The sequence below is a fragment of the Nicotiana attenuata genome, unplaced genomic scaffold (assembly GCF_001879085.1).
Source record: "Nicotiana attenuata strain UT unplaced genomic scaffold, NIATTr2, whole genome shotgun sequence".
Lineage (NCBI taxonomy): Eukaryota > Viridiplantae > Streptophyta > Magnoliopsida > Solanales > Solanaceae > Nicotiana > Nicotiana attenuata.
In genome coordinates, this window is record NW_017672205.1 from 133,550 (window position 1) to 147,072 (window position 13,523).

At 38.0% G+C, this 13,523-nt stretch overlaps 2 protein-coding genes across 2 annotated transcripts; one reads left to right on the plus strand and one right to left on the minus strand.

Annotated features, from left to right (window-relative positions):
- Positions 1-1,106: 1,106 nt before the first annotated feature.
- On the minus strand, positions 1,107-5,400 carry LOC109212310. Its single transcript, XM_019375939.1, has 5 exons — positions 5,393-5,400; positions 5,008-5,297; positions 4,650-4,903; positions 1,546-1,572; positions 1,107-1,427 (listed from the first exon to the last, which is right to left on the minus strand). The coding sequence occupies exons 1-5, from the start codon at positions 5,398-5,400 to the stop codon at positions 1,107-1,109; spliced, it is 900 nt and encodes a 299-aa protein (XP_019231484.1).
- Positions 5,401-6,740: 1,340 nt separating this feature from the next.
- Positions 6,741-12,560, plus strand: LOC109212313 (deSI-like protein At4g17486). The gene is made up of 4 exons (XM_019375942.1): positions 6,741-7,275; positions 9,437-9,698; positions 11,528-11,595; positions 11,964-12,560. The coding sequence occupies exons 1-4, from the start codon at positions 7,141-7,143 to the stop codon at positions 12,237-12,239; spliced, it is 741 nt and encodes a 246-aa protein (XP_019231487.1). The 5' UTR covers positions 6,741-7,140; the 3' UTR covers positions 12,240-12,560.
- The last annotated feature ends 963 nt before the right edge of the window (positions 12,561-13,523 follow it).

A 13,523-nucleotide genomic window follows, 5' to 3' on the forward strand; every position in this document is an offset into this window, starting at 1 on the left:
AATTGATATGGCTAAATTAGTTATGTCAACTGGATAAATTATCAATATTGATAAACTTTAGGTTTACACCATGACGTGTGCAATTATAAAATATTCCAAGTTTATTATGATATAGGTTTTTATATCAATAAACATCCAGTTTACTGCACCATGTGATTTAACCATATTCTTTATTTGTGTAGTACAAATCAGGCAATAAAGCAGATAGTTTTCATATACATATTACCCCGCTACAGTTGCAGTAATATAAAGATATTAAACCTTCTGATTATTTATAGTCTCTATATAGCCGACCGCTTTCCCGGATACTTTAAAAACTCAATAAGTTTCTTTGAGACTTAGCACAACACAATACCTTATTGATAATTAATTTTATTCCTCCAAAATAGTAATAATTGGCTCTTCCAGAGCTCTCAATTAATTTTGTACTACTACATATTCGTCAACATACGTATGGTGAATATGTCTTTCAAGGAGAAAGTTATACCATTATTGCCATGGTCAAAATCATTATTGGCAAGATATGTTGCTTCCATTACTTTTGCCCTGTAATAATCACATTGCCATAATATTTTTTGTCACATAGGACTCCAGATGCTAACCCCCATTTCATCCAACTCACCTCTATACGGTGTGTGACTTACTCATCGATATCCCCGTCCTCCTGGATAACCTACCCAAGGTACTTGAAACTGCCTCTCTTGGGGATGACCTGTGATCCAAGCCTCACGTCCATACCCACTTCCCTCGACTCGGCGCTGACCTTGTACTCCAGGTATTATGTCTTAGTCCTGCTCAACTTGAAATTCTTAGACTCAAGGGACTGTCTCCAAACCTCCAGCCTCTCGTTAACACCGCATTGCGTCTCATCAATCAGGACTATGTCATCAGCGAATAACATACACCATGGCACCTCCCCTTGAATATGTCGTGTCAATACGTCTATCACCATAACAAATAAGGACAGGCTGAGGCAAGATCCTTGTTGTAGTCCCACAACAACCAAAAAATGCCCCGAGTCGCCTCCCAGTGTCCGAACCGGAGTCTTAACCCGTCATAAATGTCCTTGGTCGCTTTAATGTAAGTTACTGGCACACTTTTTGCCTTCAGGCATTTCTAGAGAACCTCCCTATAGGGACCTTGTCATACATTTTCTCCAAGTCAATAAACACCATGTGCAGATCCTTCTTCCTATTCCTGTATTGTTCCACCAACCTTCTAATAAAGTGGATAGCTTCCGTGGTTGAACGACCCGGCATGAACCCGAACTGGTTGTCAGATATAGACACCATCATCCTCACCCTCACTTCTATCACCCTCTCCAAAACTTTCATGGTATGACTTAGTAACTTGATGCCTCTATCAGGCGGCGACAGCCCACCCCCCCTCCACACCCACAGCATAGAGGAGTTGCTCCAACATCTGCACTACAACCAAGAAAAATGCTCTCCAGAGCGATATATGATGCTAAATCGAGTACCCCTATAGTTGTTACAACTCTGGATATCAGCTTTGTTCTTGTACAACGGTACCACCATACTCTACCTCCACTAATCCGACATCCTCTTCGTCCTAAAAATAACATTAAACAGCTCAATCAGCCACTTTAAGCCTGCTCTACTCACACACCTCCAAAATTCTACCGGAATTTCGTCTGGCCCGGTTGCTCTGCCCCTACTCATCTTATGCATAACCCCCACAACCTCTTCAACCTTAATGCGCCTACAATATTTAAAGTCTAGGTGACTCTCCAAATGCCCCAAATCACCTAGCACAATATCCCAGTTCCCTTCTTTATTCAGAAGTTTATGAAAGTAAGTCTGTCATCTCCGTTTAATCTGAGCCTCCCCCATCAATACTCTACCGTCCTCTTCTTTGATGCACCTCACTTGATCCAGATCCTGAACCTTCTGTCACACCTCCTTTTTCTTACTACACCCCCGGAAGGGTATAATAAATGGGAGTTATTTCCAACTTGAAGTGACAATCGAAACGGGATTATTTATTAAAAGATTCAGAGTCGCCACTTGGGATATTTATGGTGTCCCAAGTCACCGGTACAAATCCCGAATCGAGGAAAGGATTGACTCTGTATTACAGTCCGCGAACCAGAAATCCGGGTAAGGAATTCGGTTAACCCGGGAGAAGGTGTTAGGCATTCCCGGGTTCCGTAGTTCTAGCACGGTCGCTCAACTGCTATAATTGGCATAATTATCTGATTTTAAAACATTTTGAACCTATGTGCAGATTTTAACTTTAACCGCTTTTATTTAATTTTAAGGAAGATTGCAACGTTGTTAAAACACATCTCGAACCACGTCACATAAATGCACCCGTGATTTTTGACATATTTTAACATCGTTGAGATTTGGATTTGGGTCACATAAATGTGCACCCGAATTTAGGAAAATAGATTATTAAAATACGCGACTAAAGAGATTAACGTGTTGATAACTTTGCGGGAGGCCATGAAAATTCGCTAAATGGCACGTACCGATTTTCTAAATATTTTAGAGAGTAATTAAAGAGGGCCACGCGATTAGTGCTTTTATTTGGCGCGGCGCACCTCGTTTTATTTTAAAGGTCATCCTAAAAGAACTATCATTTTTCTATTAAGTTTCATCTCTAGAAAACCTAATTAATTAACATTATAAAATTCGGGCCTCAAGTTCAAGTCCGAACTTAAACAGGAGGAAGACCTCTTAATTTAAATTCGCTACCTAACTTGGAAGGCTTAGAATTGCATTACCAATTATAACTTTTAAGAATATCAAGCCTTCAGCACATTGGGCCTTGAGACCAGCCCAAGAAGGAGGAACTTTTGGTCAAGCTCTATAAGGAGCTGCTCGATTGTGGGTCTCTGCACAGACCCAAATATAACTAGCCTATTAATAANTCCTTACCCCTAAATTACATAGCCTAAATCAAACTAAACCCCAACCCTCTTACCTTGGTCAGGATTTGACTACAGTTAAATTCAAAGGTTTTGAATTATTCAGCAACACACAAACAAACATTCAATCATAATAAATCCCCAAAATTGGGATGTGAATCCAAACAACTCTAATTTGGACTTGAATTAACTAACTAAAAATCAAAATCAACAAGTACTATTGGCAATTCTAAAAATCAACGGAAAATTAACACATGAATTAATCAACAACTACTGAGTCATGAATTAAAACTGACTTAGTATGAACATAAACAAAATCAAATTAAAACCCTAAATCAATCCTAAAACAAACTAACAAATGCATACCCCGAGCAGGATCAAAACAAAACAAACCAGGATTCCGAAATCAAAACAAAACAAACCAGAGCAAAATTAAACTAACAAAATCAAAACAAAACAGAAATCAAAACAGGATTAACCATAAACAAATCAAAACAAAAAATTAAACTAACAAAAATCAAAAACTCATGAGAACAGAAAAAGAAATAATAAAACCAGGAAGAAAAACTTACTGATTTGGCATTCTAATTGATTGAATTCGAATCCGGTCTTCAAGTAATGTTATGTGTTTGTTCTTGCCAAGAACAAACACATAGCATCATTTCAAGACCTTTTCGAACACTGGAAATTCGAACACTCTTGAACGGAACGCTAGATCTAAAATTCGAGGAGTTGCGGTTGGATTTGGGGGAAAATAGTTTGGGGTTTAGGTGGAGGAGGGTGAGACGGTTGTGGGGTGTGATTTTGGTGGGGTTTAGGTGATGGCGCCGCCGTGCACGGCGGCGGCGGTGCCTAGGATTTTAAATATTTGAGATGTTTGGGTGATGTTTGAAAGAAAACAAGTCCAGATGAACTGAGGAGATGAAGGAGAAGGTGTGGTGTGAATTTGGGGTTCATCGGAGAATCGCCGCCGGCGGAGGCAATTTCCGGCAGGCGGCGGACGGCGGAGGGGCGGTGGTGCTAGGTGGTCTGTATCAGGGGTGTTAGAGATGGCGATGAGAGGGGGTAGGGGGGAAATCCGACAATTATATATCCTAAACCTAGTTAGTTCCGGACCGTTGGATTGATGAGATCCAACGGTCGTGATTAATGAGCTATTAAACTGCGTCGTTTTGAAGAGGGGGTGCTGGACCGGGCTGGATCATGGATTGGACCAGATTTTAAGTGGGTTTGGGCCAATTTTGAAACGGGGCTTGGGGGTTTTGGCTTGGGCTATCCGTTTGGGTTTTGAAATGATTAAATGAAAATAGCCCAAAAGTGGTAACTCCCTCCTTTCCTTTCATTTTTATTGCTTCTTTCTTCTTTTTTCTTTTTCTTTTTCATTTTCTAATTAGATAAAAATCAAAATTAATTCCTAGCACTTAATTAACTAAAAAAGACTAAAAAAACAAATTAACACAAAAACTACTCAAAAACAAAGCTAGAATTAAAAGTGCAAATTAAACTACTTTTGTGATTTCTCCATTTTATGAAACAATTAATTTTCTAATTAATCCTAAAAATGTAAAATTAAACCCTAAATGCACATGCCAAGTATATTTTTTGTATTTTTCATTAATAAAAATGCACAGACAAAAATGCAAACAATTAACATGAAATGCCATAAAAATCCACAAAATTGTAAATACTAAAAGAAATTATTTTGTTTTGAAACTATGGGAATAATTCATATAGGGCAAAAATCACGTGCTCACACCTTCCTCTCTCTCGCCTTAGCCAACCGAAATAACTTCTTATCCTCGCTTTTGTCTGCCAGTTCCTCGTACAGACGACCAAATGCTGCAGTCTTAGCCTTTGTGACCGCCAACTTCGCCTCCTTTCTCGCTACCTTATACCTCTCTCTCTCTGTTCGCTCCTTCTCCTTCTTGATCGTGCTCCCTACTAACTTTAGGTACGCCGCCTTCTTCACTTCCACTTTGCCTTGGACCACTTCATTCCACCACCAGTCGCCTTTGTACCCGCAAGAGAAACTATTCGAGACCCCTAACACCTCTCTCTCCTCCTCTTTACACAGTTTGCCGTCGTAGTCCACATAACGCTCGCGTCCCCACTACTCCTCCAGGCTCCCATAGCCGATAACCTCTCCTCCAATTCTCGAGCTTTATCCTTAGTCAAGGCTCCCCACCTGATCCTCGGTCGTCCTCGAACAGACCTCTTCTTCCTCCTTATCATGATACCTACGTCTATCACCAAGAACTTATGCTGCGTCGCGAGGGTCTCGCCCGGGATAACCTTGTAATCCTTGCACAAACTTCTATCGCATCTCCCAAGGAGGAGATAATCAATCTGAGTCTTCGCCACCGTACTTTGGAAAGTAACCAAATGCTCCTCCCTCTTCGGAAAACTAGAGTTCACAATCACTAGCTCAAATGCATGAGTGAAATCTAATAGCGAAGTTCCTCCTCCGTTCCTATCCCCAAAGTTGAAGCCGCCATGCACCTCGCCATACCGTAAACGTGGGCATATCTACGTAGAGGAGAAGGGGTGGTACGCCACCGGCACGCTCGGATAAAAATATACATGTATATAGTACTATCTTGCAGAAAAAGAGTATATATTTAAGGAGTGGCACCTTAAGTGACAAAATGGTCAAATGTGCCATGGTTGGAGACCCAGTTTTCCATCTAGCACGCCCAGGTTCAAAACTCATTAATGGCCAGTCAATTATACTTTTCCTCTTGACCCTACTTTCATTTTTTTCAATTCTTCTCTTTTTCTTAATTTCTTTAATTTTCTTCATCTTTGTATTTATTCTTTTTGTACAACCTCATTTTTATCTTTTGAATTATATATTGCTTTCGTTTATTTCTAGATCTCAAAATTAATTCTTATTTGAATATGATTTTAATGTTTTTTCTTTTTAACCATCTAAAGTTATTTTTCCCTTGATTTTAGATAAAGGAACAAACATCTTCAGTTTGGTTATTATGTATTTAATTATGCACCAATAATCTTGTAATGAAAAATAATTGAAAAGATTAATCCAAACTGAATTAAGTTAAGAAAGAGCGAACCAACCAGATGTATACTCTAATTCAATCTTCTTGATAGTTGGTAGATTTATGTTAAAAATAGCCTCTTGCAGAAATACAGGGTAAGGCTGCATAGAATAGACCCGTGTGGTCCGGCCCTTCTTCGGACCCTGCGTGTAGCGGGAGCTTAGTGCACCGGGCTACCCTTTATAGTGGCACCCGTAGCCAATCAAATCCTGAATCCGCCTCTGAGCCTAAATATCTAATTCCTAACTCCAACATTCTCTAGTCTTTTTCCTTTTTTGATAATATCTTACTGCTCCATCCAAATAAAGTTAGACATTTTTTTTTCCTTTTTTTGGGTACCTACCAAAAATTAGGACTCTTTTCTTCGTATGAAACAAAATATTCTTCTTTCACAATTCAAGCCGGTAGCTATTGATATACCACACTTTATATTATGCCTAATTTGATTTGAGAATATTAGCGCCTAACTAATTCACCTTTTTGTCAAATTGTGCAAATCAAAAACTCAAAATAAACACTTGCTTTATAATTTATTGGAAGGAGGAAGTAAGATATCTCAATACTGTACTTTTTCCTGCATTATTTCAATACTGTATACTCGGTTTGAATCAAATACAAAACTTTAGGGATAAAAACGAACTTCTGGCCAGACTTTTGGACTAAATTAGTGAATTGCCAGCTAAATAAATTGTACTTTAATAAAATAAAATATTGAAGGTGTCGGTGTGAACAATGAGTACACTCAATAATGAGGATCTCTTATCTCAATTGACTAATGGGCCCCCATTTTCATCCTCTGGCCCAGCCAGGACCCACCACCCATTTCACTGCACGTCATATCGTGTAGCGTGTATCCCACTTCCCGATTTGTCCCTTTTGTCTCAGTCGGAAACAACCGCAACGATCAAAAAAAGTGTTTCTGTAACTAAGGAGTTAGCAGTAAAAAATAAAGCAGAAGCTTAGCCAATCGATAAAGAGAGAACAGACTCTGCCACCGAAAAAGGAAAATTACGAAAAAGGGAATCGCCAAGGCACAACGGTCTATGGTGATTATCATTACCGATAAAATAACGGTGCTTTTTCATTGCTAATCATTGTGTTGCTTTCATTTTGAATTCAATTTTGGGGGAAGAGGAGAGGGGGATATTATTAGGGTTTTGAATTTGGGAATTAGAAGGGGAAGGAAGGATGACGGAGGTGGTCGTCCACATATATGATGTGACGAATAGTGGCTCTGATAAGACCAACAACACAATTGTTCAGATCAACAAGTTTTTCAAAGACGGCATCGGTCTAGGTGGCATCTTCCATAGCGCCGTCCAGGTTCACTACTTTTACCTTTTGCCCAATTTGTTGTTCTCTGTTGGTGAATTGGATCTAGGGTTTAGTAGTGGAAATTCGGCATTGGGACTTCTGTTATTGTTCCGTCTTTAGTTGCTGGATACTGAAATTTACTGATTTTTATTGTGTCATATTATATGTTTGATGCCTGGGAATATTTAATTAAAGGGGATCTGGTTGAATGTGTTCGTGGTATATTCTCAAACATCTCTCTCTTTTTTTTTTGGGTCAATTAACATTTCCATAGAGCAGCAAAAAGAGAAGAAGCAGAAACAACCAAAAAGCATTTAGCACATAAGGAGCTTTTTATTTGTGGATCTAGCAAAACAATTTACTGTATCTAACAAAACATTTTAGTGAGGAAAAGATTTTCTAGAACTATCAATTTTCTGTATGATCTGCAAAACGACAAGTTCCTTTTCTTTCTTTTCTTTTTGCTTCTCCTTTGACACAAAACTAGTTTACGTAGTGGACCATTTTGTTTTGTAGTTTCTGGTAAGTAAGATATTAGTAACCACTTTTGTTAATCTTCTATCTCCCATCTGTGACTTTAAACTGAAACTGTTCTTGAATGGTTGCTTTTGTCTATACAATATTGAGCCTGGAGGACTTGATTATAAAAAAAATTCCTCAGGTTGAGTTCATGGTAGATGTCAGCAGTTGTAAAAACATATCATCTAGAATTATTAAAGCTGAAAGCAGGTTTGATGTATATGACTTACCGTTATATCAATTGTCGTCTTTGAAATCTGTTAATACTTGAAAGGCGTTCAGTTCCCAAGGGGTGGCCTATTGGTTGAGGCCAGAAGCATGAGGATAATAGTTCTAATCCTAGCTATAACACTTGGTGTGAGTCCATCTATCCCAACATGACATAATCATTTCCTTTTCACCATCGGGCATCTATAAATACATAAATTCTTGGAAATCTCAGTTTTCTATTTTTTCTGCTGCAAGATTAACTAATCAATTCTCACCTATCGTCTTTTCAAAGATACAAGTTTTTATTTTCCTTCAATCAGACTAGAATGGAATGAGTTCCCAACCTGATCATTGTAAAAGATTTCTCCAAATTTTCAAGCCATATATGTGGTATCAGTGTTGGCGATAATGCCTGTCCTGTATCAGTGTTGTCACAAGTGAAAAGCTCTAAAAAAACGCTCCAGGTCTATTGGGGCTTTAAGCGCAAAGCATAATTTAAGTGTGGGCTTTAGTAAAAAAACGTGCTACGATGGAAATAAATAAAAATATATATTTAATTTAAGAAAAAATTAACAAATTCATTCATATTGGTTTCCATAAGACATTATACACTTATTTGCGATTATATTTGTTGTTTAGTACCACTCCATTCAAGATAGAACTCATGGGCAATGGGTGTGCACGCCTTAGTGCCTTACCTAAATTGAAGCGCAGCTTAAGCGAGGCGACCTCCCCAAGCTTTTTTGAGCTTCAGGGCTTAAGCACGCTTTAAATGAGCCTTTGACAACATTGATCTGCATGAGATCGTGTCCACCTGATACTTCCATACGTGGGGTTATAAATGTATTAATAAGCCCTATGATCCTTGCAGTTTACCCAAAAAGTGATTGAGTGGCAGTATTGCTTCACAGAACTCAATATCTAATGTATCATGTATCATTTTATGACTTAAAGTAAATGCGAAAGCACTGGTTAGTCTACGCCGACATTCATTGAAAGAACTGATTATCTTTGTTATAAAAATTTAAGACTAATGATAACTGCTTTTTTCACATCCTTGCATCTTGAATAAGATGTCAAAACTGTGCTGATCCTTTCTAAGAGCTTCGCAATTTGTCTGACCTAGCATTTTCTTCTGATAACTGACATATGCAAAGTTGTAAGCACGATGTCCTGTTTCTAACTCTTTCTATTATCAGGATATATTGGTTCTTATTTGCAAAAATCTTGCATGGTCTCATCTTGTGTAGTGTCCCTTTAAGCTCATTTGATGGTGTCTTCAGTTCTCTAACTTTTTGCTGAACTTTTGTCTCTTGTTAGTCAAACGAGCTTTTTTTGTAAAAATGTTGCTCTGGCTATACTGTCTGTAGCTCCACCTTGTGTTTTTATCCTTTTGAGTTTGTGTCTTAATAAATGTGAGATTTGACTATATTTTACACAGGTTTATGGAGATGACGAGTGGTCATTCGGGTTCTGTGAGCAAGGTACTGGAGTTTTTAGTTGTCCTGCTGGGAAAAATCCAATGTATACATACCGTGAATGCATTGTACTTGGAACCACAAACCACTCAATTTTCAAAGTGAACCAGATACTGAGAGAGCTTAGTAGAGAGTGGCCAGGACGCTCATACGATTTATTGGCAAAGAACTGCAATCACTTTTGTGATGAGTTTTGTGAAAGACTTGGTGTTCAAAAGCTTCCTGGTAATCTTTTTCTCCCGCCTCTCTGTTTTCCCTTGCCTGTTGATCTCTGTTTGTGCTATAACCATTTTAGTCTACAAACTCTTAGTAGTGAACTTGAATTTTGTGCAAATGTATGGCCACTACTTTTGGTGTCTGGAGAAGTACTCAAATTATTATGTATTTGCTATTTCATCATTTTCAATTAGGTGATGTCTGTTCACCAGTGAGATGTTTTACTTTGAAGACAGTTCTCGGTTGCCAATTCTCCTCATACTTATTGAAGCCCATGGAAACCACCTTTTCTCGGCTTTTGAATTTGACATTTTTACTGAATGTTATTTCTTTCATTCCAAGTTCAGTTTCCTCTTTTTTTAATTTTTATGATAAGGTAATTCCTTGTTTCCTAGTTTGGCTTCTATGAATAAATTGATTAATGAACATTCAAGCTTAGAGCAAGGTGCAGAAACATGATGGAAACACTGTCCTTTAGATTGCCAAGAACATGATCCATGGTTTGATTTAAATGTTGGACCCCTAATATGAGGAGCGGGGAACACCTAATATATTTTGATTATCCCATTGAAGTGTTCAGTAAGCAAAATATTCCGTTACCAGTAATTGACACTCAATTATTTTGTCCACTTCCTATACATCAGTCAAATTACTTAATGCTAAATTACATAAACTTATACGTTTTGAAACATGTATTGGTGATGCCTTCCCTTCAAAACATCTCTGGTTCCTCTCCTTCCAACTAGTCCAAATTCCAAAAAACACATGCTGGAATGGTTCTCCAGATTTTCTTCAACTCTTTGTTTCTTTTACAGCATTGAAGTGTTTAAGTGCATGATTCTTGTTAAAGATAAGCTTTTAAATGCATGATATATTTTGCTTATCTGCTGTGTAATTCACGCTAGTAAGAAGCTTTCATTTAATATCTTATCTTAAGAAATCTGTCTACTAATATTCTTCTCCAAAACGTAGAATGTCTTAGGTGTTTTTTGTGGGAGGGTGGGGGTCGGTCCACATGTAAGCATGGGCGGAAGTACTGCCTTGTGTTCTGATTGTTGCTTGTATTATAGAGGTTCCCATCAGGTGCGCCAAAATAACAGTTCTAGAGAAGATTTGAGATGTCATTTTACCTTACCAATAGAAATAATTATGCAGGTGATGTATTTCATGCAGTGAAGTTAGACTGGATATTTAATATTGGGTTGCCACGTCGTCTGCTAGGGAGCAGTGTTAAAATATCCACATTATCTAGGTACACAGTAAAAAGATAGATGCACGCTTGAAATATTCTTCCGTAAGGACATGAGTTTAACAATCATCGTGTAAGCGGGAGCCTTGAAACATAACTTCGCTCCTGAAACTTATTGGTGCTAAGCATTCGCTGCTATATGAGTGTTGATTGGTGGTACTTTTTGCAATTGTTATACTGTTTGAATTTATCACTTCAAGAAATAGATTTCTACCAAGATAGAAGCGTGATGATGCTTGAGTGCTAATGCTGATTCAAAAGCAACTTTTCTTAATCATGGGTTTAACTACCCATGTTTCTCTGTGGGATCTTTTCAATATCACTTGATTCCTGGAGCTCATTGGTCCTAGATGTTCACTGCAATATGTTGGTTCCTATGCTGTTTGGATATGTCACCTCGAGAAATAAAAGTTCCACCAAATGGGAACACATGGCCAAACTGTCACTGGTGCTTGAGTTCTAATCAAACGCTGATTCAAGCAACCTCTTTAACAGACATTTATATATCGTGCAGCATAAATTTTCTGAATCTTCTATCTTCTGTCTGTAACTCCCTTCATAGACCATATTCTTATAGCTTCTGTAACAGGTTGGGTGAACAGGTTTGCTCATGCTGGTGATGCTGCCGTTGAGATAGCTGGAACTACTGCCTTTAGGGTGAGATTCCTCTACTTTTGGACGCGCATTTCTTTATCTCTAATGTTATATCTGTGGTTACCAGTCTCCTAGTTCTCATTCTACTTCGCTATATGTGCCCCAATTGTTTGAACCTTTCCCTGAAGGGAAAATCTCTCGAAAAGTTCTATTTTATCTAAGATTACACACTATTTTTATGACTGTAATCTAGATTGAACATTTTTTCCAACTTAATTTCCACATTCAACATATTACTTTTATGTTGTTATGATCTCTGTGTAGTAGTTAAGAAGCACCAGAGACAATTTTGTGTTGGTTGTTTACTTTGCTACGTCTTGCTAGTTTAGCATAACTTTTGCTTCAACTTGACTTCTTCCGTCTCTATGTAGCTGAGGCAAGCTAAAACAGAGATTGTTACAGCTAGTAAAGTGGCATATAGGTTCTTTGCGGGAGTTGCTTCCAACAATTCAGTTGCCCCGGATTCTCCTAACTCTAGTCGGGGAACTCCTAGATTTCAAGCTAATTGGTTTAAAAATTTTATCGCCACTGGTGCAAAACCATCAAGTAGTTCAGATTTGGAGAGTCACAGTGAAGAGGTGCTACATCAGCAGCAGCATCATGGCACAGAGACCCCTCTGAGGCAGAATTCGCGGCAGGACAGCTGAAAGGAATTCCACCATGCGCTAATCCATGTCGTAGTTCATGTTGTAGTCAGACACAAGGAATATCGTTTACCCCACGTTCACTGTTATGGTTGATCACTCCTTGTTATTCTCAAGAAAATGCAAGCTTGTTGCTGCTGATTTGTTGTGGAATTATGTAAATCATTTTGTTCTTCTGATGATGCTGCTAAAATGTTAGAAATTTGTTATGGGATTATGTAAATTTTTCTGCTCTTTTCTTGATGCTGAATTAAATGTTAGGAGCTGGACGCCCAAACAACATTATTCTTAATACCTTACCTGTTCTTTCTTTATTTTCATTTACATATATGTTATTTCTGTGTGGTACAATAACTGTTCTTCAATTCCATTTACGTGGCACATATGAGATTTTTTTTTTGGGGGGGGGGGGGGGGGGGGGTAGGGGTAGGGGGTTAGATTGTCTCTATAGCCAAGGTTCCTCAATGGTCCAAACTTAATCCAATAGGAGGGCTAGTCTCTATGAAATTACCGTAATGCAGAAAAAGGAGAAGAAATCAAGTTGTCGGCTTTAAGATGTCCACGGCCACAAAATTTTAACATGTAGTGTTTCTTGGTCGTTTCATTCTCATGAGGATTTTGGTCACAAAAATAGCCTATTTTTTCCATCCTAGAAGAGATCCGTCGATAATATTTGAAAACAAATTCAAATAAGTGTTTCTTTGCATTTGATTCGTTATTTCAACTAAGTTAAGATAGAAAATTTAAAGTATGAAAAATTAATTTGAACAGTATTTCAAGTAAAATATACTAATGGATTTCCCACATAAAACTTAAAAACTTTTTCTCCAAGTGAAATTCACATCAAAACACAAGTTCAACTCCAAATATTCTTCAATTTTAACTTCAAATACTCTTTTTTCAAACTTCAACCAAATACTATCCTTAGTATAGAATATACATAAACCAATTATGAAATTGACGGTCTACTCGACGAGTTAGGTCGCAGGGTCTGAACCACTGAATGCATACTACTGCGTTTAAGACCTGACATCCTGCTTTAAATAAATAGTAGTAAGTGATAGCTCAACATTTTCAGCAAGGATTTCAAAACCACAATAAGAACATGAAATCACAAGTACATTTACTCATACTTGTCAGCATCACCTAAAAGAGCAAAGAGTACGATCAACTGAATGTTTTCACACCCAACTATTGACATACCTGAACTTCTCCCACCATGTAGCTCTCATGAACTGAAGGTGTAATTTAACCTATCTAAACTTACGCATATAACAGCTCAACAGG